Source organism: Corvus cornix, chromosome 12 (genome assembly GCF_000738735.6).
Source record: "Corvus cornix cornix isolate S_Up_H32 chromosome 12, ASM73873v5, whole genome shotgun sequence".
NCBI lineage: Eukaryota > Metazoa > Chordata > Aves > Passeriformes > Corvidae > Corvus > Corvus cornix.
Window position 1 is genome coordinate 6219840 of NC_046342.1, and position 22408 is coordinate 6242247.

General features: G+C 55.6%; 2 protein-coding genes across 4 annotated transcripts in view; one reads left to right on the forward strand and one right to left on the reverse strand.

Moving 5' to 3' along the window:
* DNAH1 (dynein axonemal heavy chain 1) overlaps window positions 1–9188 on the forward strand; it is a 71474-nt gene extending 62286 nt beyond the window's left edge. The window contains exons 61-79 of the mRNA XM_039559265.1: window positions 120–239; window positions 1023–1172; window positions 1568–1728; window positions 1851–2076; window positions 2162–2357; window positions 2561–2712; window positions 3195–3391; window positions 3782–3926; window positions 4347–4505; window positions 4941–5072; window positions 5254–5424; window positions 5852–6031; window positions 6109–6285; window positions 6465–6635; window positions 6835–6965; window positions 7312–7456; window positions 7708–7914; window positions 8313–8547; window positions 8910–9188. Of these exons, the coding sequence (XP_039415199.1) occupies window positions 120–239; window positions 1023–1172; window positions 1568–1728; window positions 1851–2076; window positions 2162–2357; window positions 2561–2712; window positions 3195–3391; window positions 3782–3926; window positions 4347–4505; window positions 4941–5072; window positions 5254–5424; window positions 5852–6031; window positions 6109–6285; window positions 6465–6635; window positions 6835–6965; window positions 7312–7456; window positions 7708–7914; window positions 8313–8547; window positions 8910–9031 (3177 nt within the window). The 3' untranslated portion in view covers window positions 9032–9188. The remainder of the gene's footprint in view (window positions 1–119; window positions 240–1022; window positions 1173–1567; window positions 1729–1850; window positions 2077–2161; window positions 2358–2560; window positions 2713–3194; window positions 3392–3781; window positions 3927–4346; window positions 4506–4940; window positions 5073–5253; window positions 5425–5851; window positions 6032–6108; window positions 6286–6464; window positions 6636–6834; window positions 6966–7311; window positions 7457–7707; window positions 7915–8312; window positions 8548–8909) is intronic.
* Window positions 9189–9316: 128 nt separating this feature from the next.
* On the reverse strand, window positions 9317–21368 carry BAP1 (BRCA1 associated protein 1). 3 transcript variants are annotated; one of them, XM_039559090.1, is made up of 17 exons: window positions 21262–21368; window positions 18851–18880; window positions 18698–18752; window positions 17898–18030; window positions 17390–17509; window positions 16842–16903; window positions 16626–16768; window positions 15988–16066; window positions 15201–15324; window positions 14782–14899; window positions 14220–14407; window positions 13740–13873; window positions 12672–13144; window positions 12387–12544; window positions 11602–11694; window positions 11019–11091; window positions 9317–10738 (listed from the first exon to the last, which is right to left on the reverse strand). In XM_039559090.1, the coding sequence occupies exons 1-17, from the start codon at window positions 21296–21298 to the stop codon at window positions 10605–10607; spliced, it is 2154 nt and encodes a 717-aa protein (XP_039415024.1). In that variant the 5' UTR covers window positions 21299–21368; the 3' UTR covers window positions 9317–10604. The 3 variants fall into 3 exon arrangements, with proteins under 3 accessions (XP_039415024.1, XP_039415026.1, XP_039415025.1); XM_039559092.1 differs by having other exon boundaries at window positions 12672–12997; window positions 21262–21367; XM_039559091.1 differs by having other exon boundaries at window positions 12441–12544; window positions 21262–21367.
* Window positions 21369–22408: the final 1040 nt, after the last annotated feature.

Sequence of the window (22408 nt, forward strand, 5' to 3'; positions counted from 1 at the left end):
GCTTGCCACCATCCCCTGTTCACCCACTGGGAGCACTCAGGGGCCAGGGCAGCAAAGGCTTCTCTCTGGTCACCTGTGTGTGCTACCAGATGTCCCAACAACTTTTTCTACCCTGTTAGATTGCTGGTTTACCCAACGATGCCCTGTCTGTGGAGAATGGGGTAATAACCCGATTCTCCCTGCGCTGGACTCACTACATAGACCCACAAGGACAAGCAAACAAGTGGATCAAGAACCTGGTAAGAGCTGTGGGGAGGAAGGCCAGGCATGCCAGGATAGGGGTAACAGCTTTCTGTCAGGAGCTGTGCAGAGCTTTGGGCTCTAGAGCTCCAAAACCCCCACACTGTGCCAGCCCAACCTAGCCAGTACCAGACAGTCTCCACATCCACATTCATCCCAGGCGGGTTTCCCTTCTTGGGCAGGAGGAGCCCCCACGTAAGCAAGCATCAGATTCCCACTCTGGCTCTCCACTAACATTCTGGGAGCCTTCACCTCACAAAACACCACCAACATATCCCATAAGGGTTTTCAGGTTTCTAGGACAGGGAGGGATCAGGGTAACACTACCTGGCTGTTGAGCACAGACCCTACTGCCAAAGAGCTGACAACACTGACCACCACATCTTCTCCAGAGACACACTTTACTGCCCTTTTGAAGGATCAGGCAGGAGGCTGAGGCAGCTGCTCCTGTTTTGCTCCCTGAGGGCTTTTCCCACCCACCTGCTCTCACTTTGCAGGCTGTGCCCTGAGTTAGCAGTGTGGGGCTCCAGAGGGGTATGGCTCTGTGAAGGAAATTCTCCCTATTTCCCCACTTTTCTCCTGCCTCATTGAGCTGCCTCTAGTAGCTGCTGATGGGGGATAAACTTGCCAAAATAGCCAAAGTCTAGCTGAGCAAGAAAAGATATTATTTCCGCTGCAACAGGGAGCTAAATCAGTCCAGTGAGAGGTGTACTGTGCACTGGAGCTGGATGTGAAGGTGGCAGGACACCACAGAAACACTGTCTTCCCCTGCTGCCTTTCAGGAGAGAGAGAACAGCCTGGAGGTGGCCAAGCTGAGTGACCGGGACTTCCTCTCCACTCTGGAAAACACCATTACCTTTGGGAAGCCCTTCCTGCTAGAGAATGTCGGCGAGGAGCTGGATCCAGTCCTTGAGCCTGTCCTGCTGAAAGAGGTCCTATGTCTTACCTTGGCAAGGAGAGCAGTGGGTACCTGGCTGAGCTGTAAGGGGCCATCTGGCCAGGGTGCCATGGGTTGTGGTGCATCCATAGGTCTCCGTGGGTGTGGGCAGGCAGAACTCACATGGATGAGTGAGTCCCATGCCTTGGCCAGGGCTCCAGCACTTTGACAGCCTCCTGCACACACTGGTCTTCTGCCAGCAGGCATCTTTGCCTGGGAGGCAGAGCCATGAAATACAACTGCTCTCTTCAGGTTCAGGCCTTCAGTTCTGCAGGAAAGCTTGGAGCTCATCTGTCCTGAGAGCCTTCAGAGCCCAGGGCACAGCAGGATGCCTTCTCTCACAAGGGATAGCCATCCCAGTCTTTCTGTATTTGTCCTTCTCCGGTACAGACCTTCAAACAGCAAGGCAACACCGTGCTGAAGCTGGGGGATACAGTGATCCCCTACCACGATGATTTCAAGATGTACATCACCACCAAGCTGCCCAACCCTCACTACAGCCCTGAGGTCTCCACAAAGCTCACCCTCATCAACTTCACCCTCTCACCCAGGTACCTGCTTTTACCCCATTAGTTGCCCATGCTGCTCAGCCTCAGACTTCCTTGCAGTCCTCAGATCCTCGGGCCTGTTGCCCCCTCACCTGCCACCCTCACTTCCATGGCTTTCGTTGTAGTGGCTTGGAAGACCAACTGTTGGGAGAAGTGGTGGCTGCGGAGCGGCCTGACTTAGAAGAAGATAGAAACCAGCTAATTATTAGCAATGCCCAGATGCGCCAGGAGCTAAAGGAGATAGAAGACCAGATCTTGTATCGGCTCAGCACTTCTGAAGGAAACCCTGTGGATGACTTGGAGCTCATCAAAGTGTTGGAGGCATCCAAGCTGAAGGCAGGAGAGATCCAGGTCAGAGGTGAAAGGTGCTCTCCCCCTGCAGCTGTGCATCCCCTGCCAGCACTCCACTAACCGGGACATCACTTCTGTCCTCCAGGCCAAGGTGGTGGTGGCAGAGCAGACAGAGAAGGACATCAACATCACCCGCATGCAGTACGTGCCTGTGGCTGTCCGCTCGCAGATCCTCTACTTCTGTGTCTCAGACCTGTCCAACGTGGACCCCATGTACCAGTATTCACTCGAGTGGTTCCTCAACATCTTCCTCTTGGGGATCCGTAACTCCGAGAAAGCAGGTGCCTTCCCAGAACAGCCCCCTCCTGTATCCTCTCCGTCGCCCCACATCTGCACCAGGTCTGCGTGTGAGAGCAGCATCTGTCCTTCCCGGGCAGGGTGTGGGTGTGCCTTTGTGACCAGGAACCCAGAGCTGATGTGGAGAGCACCCTCCACTTCCCCTGAGGCACCCACCACCCTTGTCTGGTTGTTGCCTTTTTTTCAGAGGCGCTGACAGAGCGGGTGGAGAACATCAACAACTACATCACCTTCAGTCTCTACTGCAACGTGTGCCGCAGCCTCTTCGAGAAGCACAAGCTCATGTTTGCCTTCCTGGTCAGCGCCCGGATTCTGATGAATGAGGGGCAGATCGATATGGTGAGCAAGTCACCTTAGTCCTTGAAGGGATCCCATCAAGGCAGCTCAAGCACAGCCTATTCAGCCCCTAGAACTGTGTGCTGGGTGGAAAAGGAGCCTTGTTCCCTGGGGTTAGGGACAGGCTTGACAGCCTGCTGGGCAAACACAGGGCCTCTGTCCTTATTCGGCTTTCAAACTGTTCTCTGTGTCTACATGCAGAGCTGCCTAGCCTGAATCACCTGCAGCTTTTGCCAGCTTGCTGCCAGACTGCTGCAAAGGTTAATGAGTTCAGAGGGAGCAGACAGGGGTTAGCAGAGAGTGGCAGCTGAGCAGTCACTATGTTGTTCTCACCAGACCCTCCAGCTCACTTACTGCTTGACACACACACCTGGCAGGAGAGCAGCCAGAAAGATACTATGGGATTTTAATTGGATATGGCACCACATGCCTTGGGCTCAGGTGTGTAGGCTGTTATCCATGACCAAATTGTGTCCTGTTCCCAGGATGAGTGGCGGTACCTGCTGTCAGGAGGGGCCATAAAGGAGATGAAGGACAACCCAGCTCCAGCCTGGCTGAACGAGAGAGCGTGGGGAGACATCCTGGCCCTGAGCAGCCTGAAGAATTTCTCTGACTTTGACAACGATTTTGCAGCCAACCTTGAAGGGTTCAGGGCCATTTTTGACAGCCACAAGCCTCACAGGCAAGTGTCCCCTGCTTAGCTCTACTGCACATGACATCCCTGGGAGAGCAGGAGGAGCTGATACAGCCACAGTGCCAGCTCTGCTACCGGTGCAGTGCCACACAAGGGAAAGGGTGAGGCACTGCCTTTTTCTCTTCAGGGGTGACCATTGCTTGCCCAAGACAGAGCCACACAATGCCTTATCCTAGCAGTATTTGCTGCTTCCCCCGTGGAAGCAGTTCTGGCTTGCCCACCGGTGGTTTCAGAGCTACAGACAACAACTTCAGCCAAGGGACTAGAAGGTCCTTGTCCCTTATGAAGCCCTAATGGCTGCCTGCAGGCAACTTGGGTACTTCTTGTGGAGTGTAGGATCTGGCACATCCCCCCAAAATGCACCCAATTTCTTTGCAGAGAGCCTCTGCCTGGGAAGTGGGAAGATGGGCTCGATGCCTTCCAGAAGCTGCTGGTTCTGCGATGTCTGCGTGGAGACAAGATCACTAACGCCATGCAGGACTTCGTGGTGCTGAACCTGGATCAGCGCTTCATCGAGCCACAGGTAACCAGCCAAGAGCAGGTGCTGGTGGGAGGGGAGCAGGAGGCCTCAAGCTTGTGATAAATGGGCAGTGAGGGTGATGGTGTCCCTCTGCAGCCAGAGTGTTCCTCCCACAGCTGGGGAAATACCTGTGCCTTAGACGAGGGATAGCCTTTCTGATGTCCACCAGTTAAACCACACTGGGAGGGGCAGATACTGCAGGTGTACAAGATAAGGGTTCGAATGACAAATGGGAAAGTGGTTCATGCCCTGACCCTAATGCAGCCAGAGGAGAGCTGTACGTGGTCCTCACTGAACGTGTTCCTGACCTTGGCACCCGAGAGGACGCCAGTGCCTTGGAGGGGAGCTGGAGGCCAGGAAGGCTGAGGAGGTGCTGTATGGTTCCACTACGGGCTCTCCACTCTGACCAACTCTCTATTGCAGACCACTGACCTCTCAGTCGTGTTTAAGGAGTCCACTGCCACCACCCCCCTGGTGTTCGTGCTGTCCCCGGGCACTGACCCCGCTGCCGACCTCTACAAGTTTGCTGAAGAAATGAAGTTCACACAGAAGCTCACTGCCATTTCTCTGGGCCAAGGACAGGTAAGCTGTCAGCGCATACCTGGAACAGCAGTGTCCTGGCACTCGTCAGGACACTCACCAAGCTCCAAGTAGGTCAAACACTTGCAGCGCTGTGAAAACACCCTCGTGCCCCAGGGCCCTTACCAACCTTCTGCTTCTGCCCCCTTGGTGTGGGAGCTGCAGCAGCTCCCACTACAGTGCCCTCTGCCTTCCTGAATCCATCTGCAGTTCTTCCATTCCCTCCGCCCTTCCTCACAGGCTTGTAAAAGCTGTAAAAGTCCTTTGCTGTGCCATCAAACAGCAAAGATCCAGCTGAGCCATAGGGGCAAAGCCAGGCCATAGCTCTGGACAGTGGTCCTTCCACCCAGCTCCAGGGAGCTGCCTCCCAGTCCAGCTCAGCAGGACACAGCGTGCCATGGCACAGGGTCTCTGAGCTCTCTCTCTCTGCCTCTGCAGGGCCCCCGTGCTGAAGCCATGTTGCACAGTGCCATGGAGCAGGGCAACTGGGTCTTCTTCCAGAACTGCCACCTGGCTCCCAGCTGGATGCCCTCACTGGAGAGACTCATCGAGGGCATTGACCCCAGCAAGGTGAGATGTGTTACTGAGTAGGTGCCCACTCTGAGGATAACAGGCAGGAGGCTGGAGCCTGGGAGGACCCCAGCTCTAGTTCAGTCCCATCCATAGGTTCCTCACAGAACAGAGGGTCAGTGCAGGAGCTGCAGGGGCTGTGCCTGCACCCTCTGAGCACTTGCTGCCTTCTGGACTTCAGGTGCATCCGGACTTTCGCCTCTGGCTCACCAGTCTACCAAGCAACCACTTCCCTGTGTCCATTCTCCAGAATGGCTCCAAGATAACCATCGAGCCCCCCCGTGGGGTCAAGGCCAACCTGCTCAAGTCCTACATTAGTTTCAGTGATGACTTCTTGAATTCTTGCTCCAAGGTAAGACCCAGATTGTGCTTTGGATTGCTGTCCCCATTCCATGCCTGCTCCACTCTATGCTTTCCACCTGGATGTTGCTCCTCTCCAGGCATAGATCTTCCTCCCCATTAGAGAATCCATGTGCTAGAGAAGGAGGTATTTCTCATAAACTCACGCCTGTGAAGAGCAACTTGGAAGTTTTACTTTGAGAAACAGAAACAACACTATTTTGGAAGCCGGGCATAAGGCACTTGCTGCAGCTCTCTTTAAGCCAGGAGTGGGCCATGGCCTTTCCCAGCACAGCAGCCTGACTGAGGTTTCCCCCTCTCCAAGCTCCAGCTGGCACTCCTGAATTGGCACTATTAATCTGCCAGGTCCCAGCAGAACCTGACTCCCTCCAAGGGTGCCTCCTCCCAAGCTGAGCAACTCCTCTCCTTGCTTCCCACAGGTCACAGAGTTTAAATCCTTGTTGCTCTCACTTTGCTTCTTCCATGGGAACATGCTGGAGAGGAGAAAGTTTGGGCCTCTGGGGTTCAACATCCCCTATGAGTTCACAGACGGAGACCTCCGCATCTGCATCAGTCAGCTGCAGATGTTCTTGAACGAGTACGCAGAAATTCCCTACAAGGTGAGAGCTGCCCCTCCTGCGAGGGAACAGGCTCACGGTGCAGACATGGATCAGAACCGTGGTGGGGTCTCTTGCAGGTTCTGAAATACACAGCTGGGGAGATCAACTACGGCGGCCGCGTGACCGACGACTGGGACCGGCGCTGCATCATGAGCATTTTGGAGGATTTCTACAAACCTGAGGTTTTAAGTCCTGACTTTTCCTATTCCGAATCAGGTATCTACAAGCAGATCAGTACCTCTTCTGACCTCAATGTAAGTACTCAAGTCACAAATTTCAGCTCATAGATCCAGGGGGATTGTCACAGGGCAAAGGGGATCTCTCCTCCCTGAAACCCACTGCATTTTCAGGTCCCTGGGGGAATATAAGTTTGTAAGAACCTGGGGATCTTTGGCTGCTCTTGCCCTCAGAGTCTGTGTGGATTCCTCTCCAGGGCTACCTCCAATACGTCAAGGGCCTGCCTCTCAACGACAGCCCGGAGCTCTTTGGTTTACACGACAATGCCGACATCACCTTCGCTCAGAACGAGACCTTTGCTCTGCTGGGGGCCATTTCGCTGCTGCAGCCCAAGACCATCACGCTGGGAGGCCGCAGCAGGGAAGAGGTGGGTGCCCCAGTCCTGTCGGTGCTCTGGCAGCCAGTGCCCAGTGTGGGCAGTGACCACAAGCACCGGCTCTCAGCAGGTGCCACCCTGCCTGCTGGGTGCCACCAGTGGCACTGCCATCCCAGCGTTAGCTCTGCCCCTTCTCAGCAGCCATGGGGCTGGATTAGAAGGGTGCTGCCACGTGCTGCCTTCCTTGCAGATCGTGGAGGAGACCTCCAATGACATCTTGGCAAAGCTGCCTGACCCCATGAACCTGCAGGAGGTGATCCAAAAATACCCACTGCTCTACGAAGAATCCATGAACACAGTGCTGGTGCAGGAAGTGATCAGGTAAAACTCCTGTGGGATCACATCCTGCAGAACAGCAGAGAGGTGCAGGCCCCTACTGCCACCCACCTTTGGGGAACCTCAGTACTGAGCACAGCAGTGGGGTTGGCAGTCACACTAACAACGGTGTTGTCCCAGCCAGGACCTTTGGCTGATCCTGTCTCCATCTGCTACAGTCAGCAGTTTAGGGCTGGAGAAGCAGCTGTGAGACCCTGTTGAAGAGGATTGGGGCTGGGGGTTACATGGAGGAGCTTTGCTCTTGTATAAAGATCCACACCCTCTCTGGGCAGGCAATGGGCAATAAACCACTGCAGAGAGTCACTCTGCTCCCTCTGCCCTTTCTCTGTAGGTACAACAAGCTCCTGGAGGAGGTTGCTCAAAGTCTGAAGGATTTGCTGAAAGCTCTCAAGGGTCTGGTTGTGATGTCCTCTCGGCTGGAGCTGATGGCCACCAGTTTGTACAACAACAGTGTTCCTGAAATATGGAATGCCAAGGTACATGCCCCAGCCAGCCCAGCTGCCTGCCAGAGCTCACCCAAACCAGGGGAATGGGTCATCAACTGCCACTGGACTGGGCTGTCTCATGTGGAGCTGGCTCTTGGTCCCCTGACATGGAGATGTCTCCTGCCTAGTGCAGCTCCCAGTTGTTCCCAGCCCCTGGGCTCTGGGAAGCCTCAGCAGCTGAGGCACAAGGTCTGGGCTGTCCTTGGCTGCATTCAGCACCTCCCTCCGTGGGTGCCCCACAGGCCTATCCGTCGCTGAAGCCGTTGGCATCGTGGGTGAACGACCTGGTGCAGCGGATTGAATTCCTGCAGAACTGGATCAGCCATGGGATCCCCTCCGTGTTCTGGATCAGTGGGTTCTTCTTCCCCCAGGCCTTCCTCACCGGGACACTGCAGAACTTCGCCAGGAAGTCTGTCATCTCCATCGACACCATTTCATTTAACTTCAAGGTAAGTAAATCAGGTGGAGGCTCTGAATTTATTTGGAATCTCCTGCTAGAAGGCCACAAGGGCCCTGGTCTGCCCAAGAGGTGAAGGCACCAGGCTACACAGCAGCCTATGGCCCCATCATCCTCTTTGTGCTTGGATACACCCACCCTGCCAGACACCTCCCCAAGGCTGGCAGAGGCTTCTGCTTCCAGAGCTGCTCACATCCCCCTCCACCAGCTCTGTCACAGGCTGCCCAACATGATGTGAGCTGCCAAAAAATGCAGCCCAGCCCCTCCGAGAGCTGGGGCAGGCTCTCCTTTGGCAACGCTGGCTTAACTAAGAGCTGCTTAAGAGGTTTTTTGGGGCTGAGCCGCCAGGGACAGGCCTTGAGCAAGGGCCCGACGCCCCTCCCTGGGCAGGTCATGAAGGAGTCGGTGAAGGAGCTGACACACCAGCCCGACGTGGGCTGCTACATCCACGGCTTGTTCCTGGAGGGCGCCCGCTGGGACGCGGCTGCGGGTCAGCTGGCAGAGTCACGCCCCAAGGAGCTCTACACAGAGATGGCTGTCATCTGGCTAGTGCCTGTTCCCAACCGCAAGCCTCCAGAATCCGGCTCCTACCTGTGCCCCATCTATAAGACTCTCACTCGAGCAGGTAGGTGCCCTAAAGGCAGATTTCCAGAAGCACGGGAGCTGCAGGAGCAGCTAGGAGGGGCAGCCCGGGAGAGGCAGTAGGGAGTTCCTCCTGCCATACATGGGCACGGAGCAAGGTACTGTTGGCAGGGGCCAGCCAGGGAGAAAAGATTTCTCCTGCTGTGGTTGAGGAGATGGAGCAGGCAGGCACCCTGGCTCTGTAGCAGTGCCCCTCAAGCCCACAAGCCTGTTTCCCCCAGCCCTGCTCAGCCTGTCACCTGGATTAGGGTGGAAACAAGGGCTCATGGATGGGGTCACTTGTCTGGGACTCCCCAGTCAGTGTGCAGCAGCACCACGCTCTTGCCCTTGCTTCCCCCATTACAGGCACGTTGTCAACAACGGGCCACTCCACCAACTACGTGATTGCTGTGGAGATCCCTACGGACAAGCCAGAGAAGCACTGGATCAAACGTGGCACAGCCTTGATTTGTGCCCTGGACTTTTAGCCAGGAAACACAGCCAGGCAGCCCAGGAACCCACTGCAGCTGAGGGCCTGAGCCGGGCTGCTGCCCCCCTCTCCTCCTGCCCTCCTACTGTTGAGGTGAGTCCTGCCCTGCTCCTGTTGAGGTGTCAATAAATTGAGCCTGGTGTTGTTGTACCATCCCCCCCCAATTACTTCAAATCTCTACACCACAGAGGAGCTGCCACGAGGGATAACAGGGCGTGGAGCTGCTACATGGTGTTTCCAGCCCCACTGCCCCCCCCCTTCCCTCACACACCTCTTCCCTGGCTGGCCATTACAGGATAGCTTTATTCCTTCAGACAGATCCATTATTTACAGCACTTGATATTAGACACAGCAAGAGACAGAAGGATTTTCTTTCCTTCAACAAATACCAAAAGAACTGTTTCATTCCATAGTCAAGATCTGTACACATATTGAAAAAATTCAGTCCTCTCCTGTGGACTCCTGCCCCAGGACATCTGTGGAAAGCTGTGCTCACCTCTGATACCTCAGATTTCTGCCAGGCTCCTGGGGGCTGGCAGGAGGCAGCGGGCAAGAGGCAGCCAGGCTGCACCAGCAACCTCGGGTTAGCAGGCAGCTAGGGGAGCTCCCTCCACTGCTGCCCCCATCCCATCTCCACCACTGCAGCAACCAGCCACCTCTCCCCCTGCCCCGAGGCTGCACCAAGCCACAGCCACACCCTTGGGCCGTGCCCAGCACCACCGAGGCCCCCATATGCAGCTGGTCTGTTCATAATTCACGGGGTTTCTCTGGGAACTGGGCCTGGTGCAATGCTGTGTGACCCACAGGCACTGCCAGGGCCACAGAGCTGGTCCTGAGGAGAGCAGCAGGAGGCACAGGCCACCCCAGCACCACCACAGAGGGCTGGGCACAGATGAGCCTCCCCACCCTCATCCAGCACCAGAGCTGCCATGGCCCACTGGGGAGCCAAGCTACACTGGGAAGGTGATGCCATGCCCAGGAGCTCAGCCAGCACTGGGCAGTGCAGTGGCAGGTGGGTGCAGAAGCAACTCTGTCCTGGAGCCACCTTCCTCAGAATGGCCAAAGCCTGGGTTAGGACCAAAAATGAGTTTGGGGAAGGGAGAAGGATAGAAAACACAGACATGAACATCCCAGGGAAGCACAAAGCTGAAGGCCCAGACACAGGAGGACACAAGCCACAGCCAGCTGCGGCCAGCACAACCTCACATGGGCATTGCCAGCGTTCCCACAACGCCAGACCCATCCCCAGCTGGGTGGGCTCTTTCCCTCCTGTCACAGTCCTCAGCCAGGGCGCTGAGACAGAGGCCATGGCATCTGGGTGCTGCCATGGCATGATTAGGCAGCTGAGCACTCCAGACTCCCTTCTGCTGCAGGAACTCCTCCAGACAGGTTCTTGCCTTTCACAGCTCAGGAACAGAGAAAAACCCAATTTCCCTTTGTCCCCAGGCTCCACCTGGGCTGAGGGCTCGTCACTGTGGTCCCTCTTCCTTGGGCAAAGGGTAACATAGATCCAAGTGCCAGTGCCCAAAGCCACAAAGCCCAGCTGCTGTTTCTCAGTCTTGGCTCCCTGGCTACTGGCGCTTGGCTTTGTAGGGGCGGGAGCGTTTCCGGCGGTCCGGCTTCCTCTGCTTGTGCAGGCGGCCGATGCTGACTCCCTGCCGCCGGCGCACGGAGATGTTTTGCTCCACAAGGCTGGCCAGCATGCCTGCAGGGAGAGCACACACATGGGCCTGGAGTGCTGGGATTACCCATGGCAGAGGGCAGCCCTGCCTCTCTCTCTCGAAAGCCATCAGTGGGCACCTCCTGGGACTATAAAAGCAGAGATCTGTGGCTCCCCAGACTGAGCATCACCCTGTGCCTCAGGCCTGGCATAAACAGGGAGCCGGGCAGGGTGAAGCTTCCCAGGCTCACAGCTGCTGCTCCATCATGCTCAGTGCAGCTGCCCCAGCTGAACCCAAACCCTCTGCCCCATGAGCACAGCTCACCTTCCTGGGCCAGCATGGATATGAAGGTACAGATGAACTCATCGTAGTTGTGGGTTCTCCTCTGGTCATCAATCTACAAAGAGACAAATCCACAAATAATCCACAAGCCGGGGGCAGGGAGAAGGGAGAGTTCAAGGTTAACAGGGGACAAAGAACTGGCATGCCTGGCCCAGCCCACAGACTAAGGAGACAAGCAGGAAGGGACCCACCTCCCAGACTATCCTGGGCCAGGGCACAAGTAGGACTGTCTCCATCCCCGTTCAGATGCTGGCATGTTCCACAAAGGGCAGCTAGGAAGATGTGAGGGTGGGCAGGGAGGCATCTCTGCAGACTCTCCCCTGCCTCCTATCAGTGCTGATGTTCATCCCAGAGCTGTATCACCCTCCCCCAGGATGTCGGGGCTGTGGTCCGCCCCGCTGAGAGCTCTGCCCTGCTGAGCTGTTTGGTAACAGGGAAGGGACTCCTGAATGCTCCTCATCGCCATTCTCAGCTGAACCGCTCTCCCTCCATTTGTGCATAAAACCACCCCAGAAAAAAGCCTTTGGGCAGCTAAATCAGCAATACAAACAAGCCACCAACACACCTTGAATTTTTTCCTCTTCTCTACCTCCTCCTTCAGGCAGGCCTCGTAGTTTGCAATCTCTGCTTCCACACACTTGAGCAGCGCCAGCAGCTCCTACCAGGATCAAGCAGACCAAACGTGAGCACAGACCCAGCCACAGCCCAGGAGCCAGCAGGGTGAGCTGGCAGGTGTTCCTCTCTGTGCTAGGAAAGGGAGGATCCAAAGGAAAAACACTTGCTGGGGGAAAGCAAGGAGATCAGTTCATTGTAGGGAATTCACTGCGGCCAGCCCCAGGGGAGGTGGGCTCTGCCCCAGCCCCATATACCTGGTTTTAGGACAGGGGGAGGGGCTGCCTGTGTGCCAGAACCACCCCCCCCAGGACCTGCTTCCCCTCAAAAAAGAAATCTGAAGACTTCCCTTTGGAATATCAGTTTCTATCCAGCTCTCCTCCAGGGAGCCCTTGGTGCTGCCTGAGCCTGGTCCTGTCCCCTGGCTAGAGGGCACAGACAGGCTGTGAAACCACCAGCGGGCTGGGGCTTGGGGATGCAGGGTCTCACCAGCCCCTGGCCCAGAGGAGAGCACAGCAGGCTGAACATCTCAGCTGCAGAGACAGGGGCTGCGCCCACTACCAAGGCAAAGGTCCCCGAGATGACGCAAGGCACAAAACCTGCACTGCCCTGTGCCTCGAGGCGCGGCTGCGACGACACGCGAGGGGACAGCGTGCACATGCGGTTCAGTCACTGCCAGCGCTGCTGCGCCTCCGGGTGAGCTCCACGCTCCCAGGGCTGTCGCAGCACAAAACTCACCTTGGGAGAATACTTTTCCCCCCCAGGGTGATCACTGGTCCTGCCAAGTCCCACCTTCTCTTTGCTGTCACTGGCCTCACTGCCCTCCTTCTCCTCCAGTTTGATCGCAACTGGGGCCTCTTCACCGGGTTTGATGGAAGAGGGGGAGTTTTTCCCATCTACACACAGGGGAAGGAAGCATTAGGAGCTATTGCAGAGGACTGGCATCCACTCCCACAATCAAAGGACAACTGTCCTGTCACCCTAGGTGAGATTACCACCCCCTACAAGCTGTAAGGCGCTTACCTGCAGCAGCCAGCGGGCAGAACACGCCGTCCTCAGTGAGGTGCAGCAGCCCGGAGCTGACGATGGGCCCCAGGTCCCTGACAGCCCGGTTGTAGCGCATGCAGTCGACGCGCAGCAGCCCGTCCTCCTCGCCGAACAGCACCTTGGAGATGTGGGAGGTGACGGGGCTGGAGGGGCGCGTGGGGTTGGCCGAGCGGATGGGAGAGCGCAGCGGGGAGTTGAAGGCACTGCCGATCTCGGAGGCGGTGTCCGTGCTCTCATTGCTGGGCGTGGGGGAGGGCTGGGAGTGGGTGACCACTGCCACGGCGGCACCCCCGCTGCTCGTCCTGATGGACAGGGGAATGGAAAGATCCTTTTGAGATTCCTTCAGCTTCTCAGCCAGGACATTGATGGTGTTAGGCTGCAGGACAGAGAGCTGGCCATCTGCGGCCCCTGCCACATGCTCTTGCTTCACTTGCCCTTTCCTCTTGTACCTGCCCAGGAACACAGCAGGGAAGGTGAGTAGCTGGTGGAAGGAGGTAGAGGCCCAGCACAGACACTGCCAGCTCTGTGCTCAGCAGTCCAGGCTGCCTGCTGGGATGAAACAAGGTCTGAAACACTTCCAGGTCACCCCCAGTGCCATCAGCTTCTCTTGCAGCACCCGAGCACCACTGAACCACTCAGTCCCAGGGATCCCTACACTGCTGGGAGGCACAGGGTGCTGTGTACCCCCTGCTCTTCTTCCAAAGCACCCTTGCTGTGACTGCAACCTCCTGGCCTTAGCAGCAGTCCAAGCACATTAACAACTGTCACCAGGAGCTGAACTGGCAATTGGCACTGTGAACCAAGGTTCCTCAAAGCCCCAAAGCCTGCTGCCAATACACAGTTACTCTCAGGGCAGCTGAAATTCAGAGTTGGCTGTGAAGAGCTACAGAAGGACTTCACAAAATCCAGTGAGTGAAAAGTAAAAGGGCAGGTGAAGAGATGAACAGAACTATCGGAGAGCTAAGGAAAGAGGTATGGGAAGTCCTCACTGACGGTTCTGCAAATGTCAGCTCCCGGCCCCCCACCCTCAGCTCAAGCTGTCACCTGATGGCTGAGTTGGTGTTACGAACTTCCTCCTCATCATCATCATCATAGTCATCCTCATCGTCCGAGTACTGCTGGTGCTGTCGGACTGGGACCCGGTTGCGACCCACTCCTGCCGCAAGGTCTTCCTCTTCCTGCAACACACCATTGCTGAAGGCAGGCTGGCAGCAGGGCAAGGAGGAAGAGCCCAGTGGACTCATCCTTGGTCCAGCTTAACACCAGGACTTGTGTCTTTTGAGAGGAAACAGGGACCCTTCCCCATTTTTGCTCAGTTTACCCACATTAAGGTTAACCTCCTTTGTCAGGTCAGTCTTTATTTATGCTCCTCCCTCCCAGCCTGGGTTAGTGCTGGGCCAGGCTGGCTGCAAGGCAGGGCTGGGCTTAGGCCAGCTGACAGCCATGCTCCCACAGAGGTGAGGGACTGGAGGCAAAGAGCTCAGCTTGATTCAGGCGTGCTGCTGGCCTGGCGCTCCAGCCTACCTGCATGGGGGACTTGGCATAGTTGTGGTTATCCAGGAAGGCTGGCAGTCTCTGCACAATGGGGTTGGGGTTTGCTGGAGGGGCCCCATTGATACCGCTCGCTGTCGTCTTTGGCACCGGTTTGGATTTGCTGGGGGGGCTCTGCGTGGCCGGGGGGTGTCCCTGGCTGGTGGGTTCATCAGTGCCATCTGCCACACAAGCACAGCATTCCATTCATCACCAGCACTGTCACCTTTTACTCCATGTCCTCTACCACCTCTTACTCACCCAGGTGAGAGAGGAGCTCTTACACTCCTCCAGACCACCACACCCACCTCCAGCTGTCACTGGTGTCCCCAAGCTCCAGCCCTCCTACTTTGAAGCTTCGCATCCCTCTGACTACCCCCCAGGCACAGAGGCATCACCCACACCTCAGCACAGTGCACATGGAGCAGGGCTCACAGAAAAGGAAGTGAAGATCACAGTGAAACTGTCCAAGCTCCAGGTCAGGCAGCTGTTGTCACCACCCTGGGTTCATTCCATGGCAGGCCAGGCTGGCAACACTGCTGGTACAAGGTCCTACCTGGATGGGTGCTCTCTGGAGTCACAGTCTTGCTGCTGGCTGGCTTTGCCTCTTCAGCAGGCTGAGACTCCTGAGACTTCTGGGTCTGGATCAGCTCAGGCTGAGTTACTCGGATAAGCTTGAAAGCAAATGACATAGAAACTGCATGCTGGACCAGCAATGACCCAAACCACATCCTTCCCACTCAAGCACTGCAGAGCTCATGAGGGTGAGCCAACACCAAGTGCCCAGGCACACAACCGACACAGGTGAGTCACCTCCCAGGAGAGCAGCAACAGCCAAGCAGCAAGGCTGGTTATCTCCTCTTCCCACGAGACTTTTCCCAAGACCAAACAAAACCCTCAAAGCCAGGGCCCTGGCAGCACAGGTAGATGCCCTGAAAACAGCCTCTTCCCCTCACCAGGCCTGGGCTGTCCTACCTGCTGCAAGGCCTCCAGCACAGTCTGGCGGTTCATCTTCAGGATATGCAGTTTGGACTCGTACTTCATCCTCCGGTCAGGCACCACGGCCATCAGGTTGAAGCGGATGTCGTGGTACGGCTCCCTGCAGGAAGGGCAGCGGGCCTCAGCCATGGGATTGTGGTGACAGCCCCTATCCCCACCTCCTGCCTGGGTGTTTTAACACCAACACACCCAAGGCTTCTCCCCAAAACCAAGTCAACCTCACAGTGGCTGGTGAAGCAGTGCAAGGTTGCTTCAGCTACCACACAAAACACTCCTCACAGTCACAGGTTGGTTGAGGTGGGAAGGGACCTGTGAGAGTCATCTGCTCCAGCAGTAACACCCAGAGCTGGTCATCCTGACAACATCCAGACAGCTTTTGAATATCTCCAGAGATGGAGATTCCACAACATCTTTGGGCAACCTGTGCCAGTGCTGTCACCCTTACACCCAAGCATTCAAGAGGCCCAGCTCAAGACCAGAAGCACCAATCCTTCTCCTATGGACTTGAGCTAACGGGGACCTAACCAGGCCACTCTTAACACTGTGCAGCATTTGCAGGGACTCTGCATCGCACAGGGAATGCAGCTTCTCCGCATGCTCTGCAGGCAAGAGAAGGCAAGGGGCAGAGCAGAGCGCCTGCACCTCTCTATAGGCAACCTTCTCCACCCCCACTTCCACAACCTGCCACTCAGAAACCATAATACAAATAATCCAGGGCAATATGGCAAGGGGCCAGTGCTTGCCCCATGGCCCAGGACATTACCCTGCAGTGGCCAGGCCAATGCGCTCCATGATCACTCTCCTGGCTTTGTCTGTCCATTCCTCGTCGTCTGCCCACGGCCCTGTGATAACAAGACACAGCTGGACTTAAAGCAGGCCATGCTTAAGTGAACCAAGTACATGAAGTGGGTACCTTACCAAAGGGGCTGACAGACAGAAACCTACCTGGCAGGGATAAATAACTGTCTGAAAGACAGAACTGAGTGGTCAAGTTGTAAGAGAAGGGAGTAACCTGGGCAGCCCACTGGATCTGTTGGGACCTGGTGCCTCAACCAACACACAGTGGTTATGTGGCACAAGGAGGGAGTGAGGAGATAAATTCTCCTTGCTATATGCAGTTATTTCAGAGCTGAAGGACCTCGTGGCCCTGAGCAACTGGGGAGGAAAATGGCAAGGCTGGCAAAACAACAGCAATACATTTAGAAATAACTGCTTTCTAGGCACAGTACCCAGCACACAAGCTCCAAAATGAACTGTCAAAACTCAGGATAAATCTGGGAGCCACTGGAGTGATTCTTCACTAACACCAGTTAACACTAAGAGGCAATGGAAAACAATACATTTGAACACACCAGGGTGCTATTCACCTGTGTCAACAAGCAGGGACAGGTGGGCTCTTACCGTGGTCAATGGGATAGACCTTCAGCCCATCCAGCTCAAAGAGCCGTCCCTTGATGGGGACATAACTGACAAAATGAAAAGCCTCCATGGTCCGCACCGCGCTGATCCCGTTCTGCTTTTCTGGCAAGTGCCGTGGCTCCGGCCTGCGAGGGTGAGAGGTCATGGAGAGTCTGCCTCCTCCTCTGAGAGAGGGAGCTGCAGACACTCCTCACTCACCTGGCATGGCTGTTGTGGGCCTTGGCCAGTTCCGGGGCGTTGCCGATGGCATAGCCTTTGCTCTGCAGCCAACAACAAGAGAGGAGAACAGCTGAGAAGTGACAGGGAACAAACAAAATGCTTCACCCACCACCTTCCCACTCCCTCTGTCCATCTACCCACAGGACCAGGACAGAAACCCTCAGGCACACCCTGTATTCTTCTGAGTTACAGGTAAAGCCCAAGATGCAAAGAGCACACAATTTCTACTGAATAAATTACAGCTGGAGAAAAACAGACTTCACAATAGGTCTGAAGGGAGGAGAGAGGACTTTTGATTACAGGGAGTAACATGACAGAAGGCTCAGAGCTGTGCCCAGCCTAAAGGGAACCAAGGCTCTGAGCAAGGCAAGGCAGGAACATGAGAGAGAAAAGGCAATCCTGCTGCAATGTGCAGCCATGGAGGGCATGGAAGGAGCCAGCTCATTAAGAGCATCACCCCAAGAGAGGAGCGAGAGGCAGGGCCACATGTGCCACTCCTGCACAGCCCTGCCTGACCCTGCCCCTACCTCAGGGCTAAAGCCTTTGGTGAAATCCTTCATGCGGCTCAACGTGGGGCCCAGGTCGACATTGTTGCAGTTGAGGAGGACGCTCAGCAGGGCATGGGTGGCACAGGAATTGGGGATGAGCTGGAGAGTAACACAAGGACCAACTTAACCAGCAGGAACAAGGCAGCCTTTCAAAAACTCCTCCGTGCTGACAACAATCAGTTGAAAGCACTGATGCAAGAACCAGCAGTGCTTGTGAGAGCAATGACCTGACCTCAGCTCTCACAGGAAGGAAGGAAGTCAGTATCACTTAGTGAGCCTCACCGTGCCCCATCTGCTCACAGTGCAGGCCACAGTCTCCCAGCCCTCACTGGATTCCCTCCAACCTGGAGCTCAGGGAAGACACTCCCAGGAAAGAGGAGCTGCCCTCATGACCAGCAAGATCAGTGCAGCCTCTCAGTACCACACTGCTTCCCTGAGGTGTCACAGGAGACACCCCACACACACTTTCCCCCCTCCTGGAGCCTACCTGGTGAGCAAAGAACATGTTATTGACGATGTCATCGTCGATCACCGACGTCTCATCCACCAGCGTGGAGACCTTCCGGCGGGAGCGGCGCTCCTCAATCCACTTGAACAGGAAGATGAACCCATACACAGGGCTGCAGAGAGAAAGCAGCAGCTCCAGCACTTTGGACCAACCACACCAGTGGGGCTGCTCTGCCCAGCACCAGAAACCTTCTGTTTCAAACCATGGGCAGAGCAAAGAAAGAGAGGAAAAGCAGAATGACCAGTGCCATCTTTCTGGAGGTGACCATCCCTGCCACAATCCCCCCAGCCCAACATTACTGAGGACACTCCTGCACTGATGCTCCAGGCTCAGCCAACAAGCAAGCTTGAAAACTCTGGGGTTTGACAAGTCTTAAGAGGCTGAAGACAGAGAAATGGGAAATTCCCCTCTGGACACTCACTGACCTGCAGAACAGTGCCTGGCAACTGAATGACCCTCCTTTTACACTTACCTTGGATTCATTCTTGAGAGGAGTTCAGCAATGGCTTTTAAGAAGTGACAGCCTCAAAGCCTTTTCACAGCACCAGGACAGGGAGAAAGCTCACACTGCAAGCACACCACCTCTCCACGGTGAGAGGGAGATGAATCCCTTGAAGTATGTCCCTCACCTGCCCCAAACCTGCTGAAGCCATCACTTACAGCACTGACCTCCATGACAGACAAGCTCACAGGGGCCCCTCTGAATGCCTGGTGATGAGTTCCCAGGCCCACAGACCATTCTGCTTAACAAAACTCACACTCTCAGGCCTCTGACTCACCCTTGGCATTTACTCTGCAGATCATAAATCTCCTCAACCTGCACTCCCTTGACCCCTGCAGACAAAGGAGAGAAGCTGGTGTAAGGCCCACCAGAAAGGACAAGGTAATGTCAGGCATAAAACCGACTTCCCAGGAAAGTTTCTTGGACTTACCAAAATCTTCAACCAGGAGTGTGAAAAGACCTGAAAGGAACAAAACCAACAGGTTACTTCTGGCTGAAGAGAGCAGAGAAAAAATCTGCTGTCATCATCCCCCGAGAGCCCCAGAGGGTCTCAGGCCAAGGTACAGCCAGAAAACCCACAGCAGAGCGGCACCAGGATCACAGAGAGTCCCAGCAGTGGGGCTGTTGACCTCAGAGGTGCTCCAACTCCCTTCACCCTTCCATCCCCAGTGATCATCCTCTTCCTCAAGAGGACCTGAACCAGCTCTTTCCTGCCAGAGCCCAATGCATCCTGACCCACTGCAGGTGACCTGCCAAGTGAGCAGCAGCAGCAGGGAGCACCTAAATGACACACACACACTTGTAGCCAGAGAGAAAAATGGCTGAAGAGGTCACAGGATATTTTAAAGAAAGATCATTTTGCTCCTGGTTAGTGAAAGCCAGTGAGGGGAAATCCAGATCACAGCAACAGGGCTGCGGGGAACTCCGAGGGCTGAAAGGCTCGTCTTCATCTCCCTGTCTCTTTGGGGCAACCAAATCCAACAGCCTGTCTCCAGTGACTACCAAATGCAGGAGGACATAGCCAGGGATACAGAGACAACAGCAAGAAAACAAGGATTATCAGATACCAGCAACTGAGCAGCAGCTGCCACTATGATGCCGAAGCAAAGGCAGTCAGCCCAATTTTCAGGCAGTCAGTCTGCACATGGAGTTAGCGAGTTCAAGACTGGAATAACAAATCTGCTTTTTTATCTCCCTAATAAAGGCTGCTGAAAGCCTGGGAGGGAGTCCAGGGAATACCAATAAGAAGGATTAAATCCTGAGAAACATCCCTGTAAGCAATGGATTGAAGGACTCTGATGCATGTGGCTCAATTAAGAAGAGCCCAAGGGGCTTCCACACCAAAGTTAAAATTATTAAAACAGGAAGGAAACTCCTGGGAGCAAAAAGTCTTCATTGATTTATCAGAAAACATTGTATTTCTTACAAAATTGCCAGTGAGAAGAAATATGCTGTGGAAATAAGATGCTTCAAACCAGTGGGAGCCTGCTCACTGTGCCAGGCCATTACACCAAACCCCAGCACTTTCCTGGTCCTTTCCAACCCCACTTTGATTTCTGATATATTTCAATCTTTTGTATTACCTCAGCATCTACAAAAGGCACACTCCTGCTACTGACAGCTCTCCTGGAACACTCAGACACCCATTCCAAATGATATGGGCTGGCTGGGACACGTTCTGGTGTCCACAAGCACACACAACACTATGCCAGCAGCCGGGATGTCCCCAGGGCTCTCTTCCCCACCCAGCAGCCAGCCCAAACCTGGACCTACCGACCCTTCCTGACCAGTAAAACACTCAGAGATTTCAGCACAAGCCCCACAGTAGGAGCCAGTGGGACGATATTCAGCTCATGGGATGTGCTGAAAGCTGAGAGCAGCACACGGGTCACTCCTAATATCTGTCCCAGCTGCCACAGATCCAAAAAACCTGCCTCTGCCCAGACAGATTATCTCCCAAGCAAATAACCTTCCCTCCCAGCTGTGAGAATCCACACCATGTCCTGTGACTTTGGACAGGATGGGAATGATTTCAGCATTTTTCAAGTACCAGTAAAGAGGATAAAGAGCAGCAAAACTGGGGGTGACTGGGACACCGACAGCAGACAGAATCCTTTGCTGAGAAGACAATTGCAGAGGTCAAGTTTCCTCACCCCCAGCCTCAAAAACTCACCGCCCCATCCTAGAGAGCAGCTCCCAGCCTTCCACAGGACAACCCCATTCCACCCTACAGCGACTCACAGGGTTAAAACAACATTCAGACAATGCCCCAGCCAACACCAGCGCTGGCCCTCAAATCCCAACCCGTGGAACAACTCCGGGACTCCGCCACAGACTCCACCTCCAAGGCAGCGGGAAGGAGGCACCTCTGGCCGTCCTGCTGCCGGTTTCTCCATGCCGGGCTCTCCAGCACCTTCCTGCCCTCCTGCACCCTCCTACTCTAGGCCTGCACCCTACATCTCACACCCCAAACTTCACCTGTACATCTCAGCCCCCACAAAACTCCGCTTGTACACCCCACACCCCCAAAACTTCACCTGCACACCCCACAGCCCCAGCCCCCAAAACTTCACCGCAGCCCCCCCAAACTTCACCTGTACACCTCCCAGCCCCAGCCCCGCCCAAAACTCCACTTATGCACCACACACCGCACCCCCCAAAACTCCACTCGTACACCCCACACTCCCAGCCTGCCCCTTGCAGCCTCCCTGACCTGTCCCCCATGTCCCCCCCAGCCCAGGCCCCGCTACCCGTGTGTCCCTCAGAGCCCCCCCGCCGCCCCGACCTGTGCCTCGGCCCGCCCCCAGCCCCGCCCCTGCGCGGTGCCGCGGCCCCGCTCACCGGGATCGCTCTCCAGCTCCAGCCAGCCCTTATTCATCTTCCCGCGGGCCGGGCCGCGCCGCCATGTCCGGCCCCGACTACGGGATCCGCCGTCGCTCGCCCCTGTGCGTCATCGCCGCGCGCGGTGACGTCACGCGGGCGCGACACGTGGCCACGCACAGGCACGTGGGGCCCGAGGGGCGGGGGCGCCGGGAAGGGCCCGGGAAGGGCGCGGGATTCCCTGGAAAGCGGATCCTCTGAAAAATGCCCGTCTGTTCTTCTTTCTGGCGTGGCGTGTGCAGGGAGCATGGGTGTCGAGAGTGTGTTGCCTCTAAAACAATGGGGTCTGTCACATCTCACTCCTCTGTGTTTTCTGGTGACTTGACTTCCAGCCCCTCCTCTCTGCCTTTCCTCACTGCATGCTGCTACTTCCCGCTATTGTCTAGGGAATTTAGCTAACGGCACATGCTCGTGAGCTTTATGCCTATGATTCTCTAGACGTTGTGATACTTGAGTGCTTTTTTAGCTCTGCCCCTTTGCCTTCAAGGAGGCTCTGCTCGCCTCACAGCACTGCTGAGGGTAGAGGCCTCTGCCAGAATTTGCAACATCCAGGACTGTTGGATAGACCCCATCCCTGCCTTGTGATCGTAACAAAGCGTCTGGAAATGTGCACGTTGGGCAGAAGGAATAGCAAGAATAATAATGTGTAATAATAATAATAATATGCATCCATCTGGTGGGTTTGGGGTTCTGTCGTCGTTTTGTTTGTCTGTAGGGTTGTTTGGGGTGATGATGATGATGATGATGATGATGGGGCTCAGGCTCAGCAGCCTGGGCTGCCCTGTTGCTGAGGGGCTGCAGTGAGGGGCTGTGCTGCCCAGCCTCTCCTCCCAAGCAGCTAAAGACAGGATGAGAGGGACACAGTCTCAAGCTGCACCAGGGGAGGATCATGCTGGACATCAGGAAGAATTTCTTTATGGAAAGGGGGCTTCGACATTGGAGTGGGCTGGCCAGAGAGGTGGGGGAATCACCGTCCCTGGAGGTGTTTAAGGAAAGGCTGGATGTGGCGCTCGGTGCCGTGGTGGTGTCGGGTTGTAGGTTGGACTTGATGATCTCAGGGGTCTCTTCCAACCTGATCGATTCTGTGCTTGTGTGTGGAGGTGTGAGA

Coding starts and splice junctions, on each gene's coding strand:
- BAP1 (XM_039559090.1), bottom strand. CDS start 21,298: ATGAATAAGGGCTGGCTGGAGCTGGAGAGCGATCCCG. Junction 16,067..16,625: donor GGTCTATCCCATTGACCACG/GTAAGAGCCCAC, acceptor TTGTTATCACAG/GGCCGTGGGCAGACGACGAG. Junction 15,325..15,987: donor ATTGGCCTGGCCACTGCAGG/GTAATGTCCTGG, acceptor CCCTTCCTGCAG/GGAGCCGTACCACGACATCC.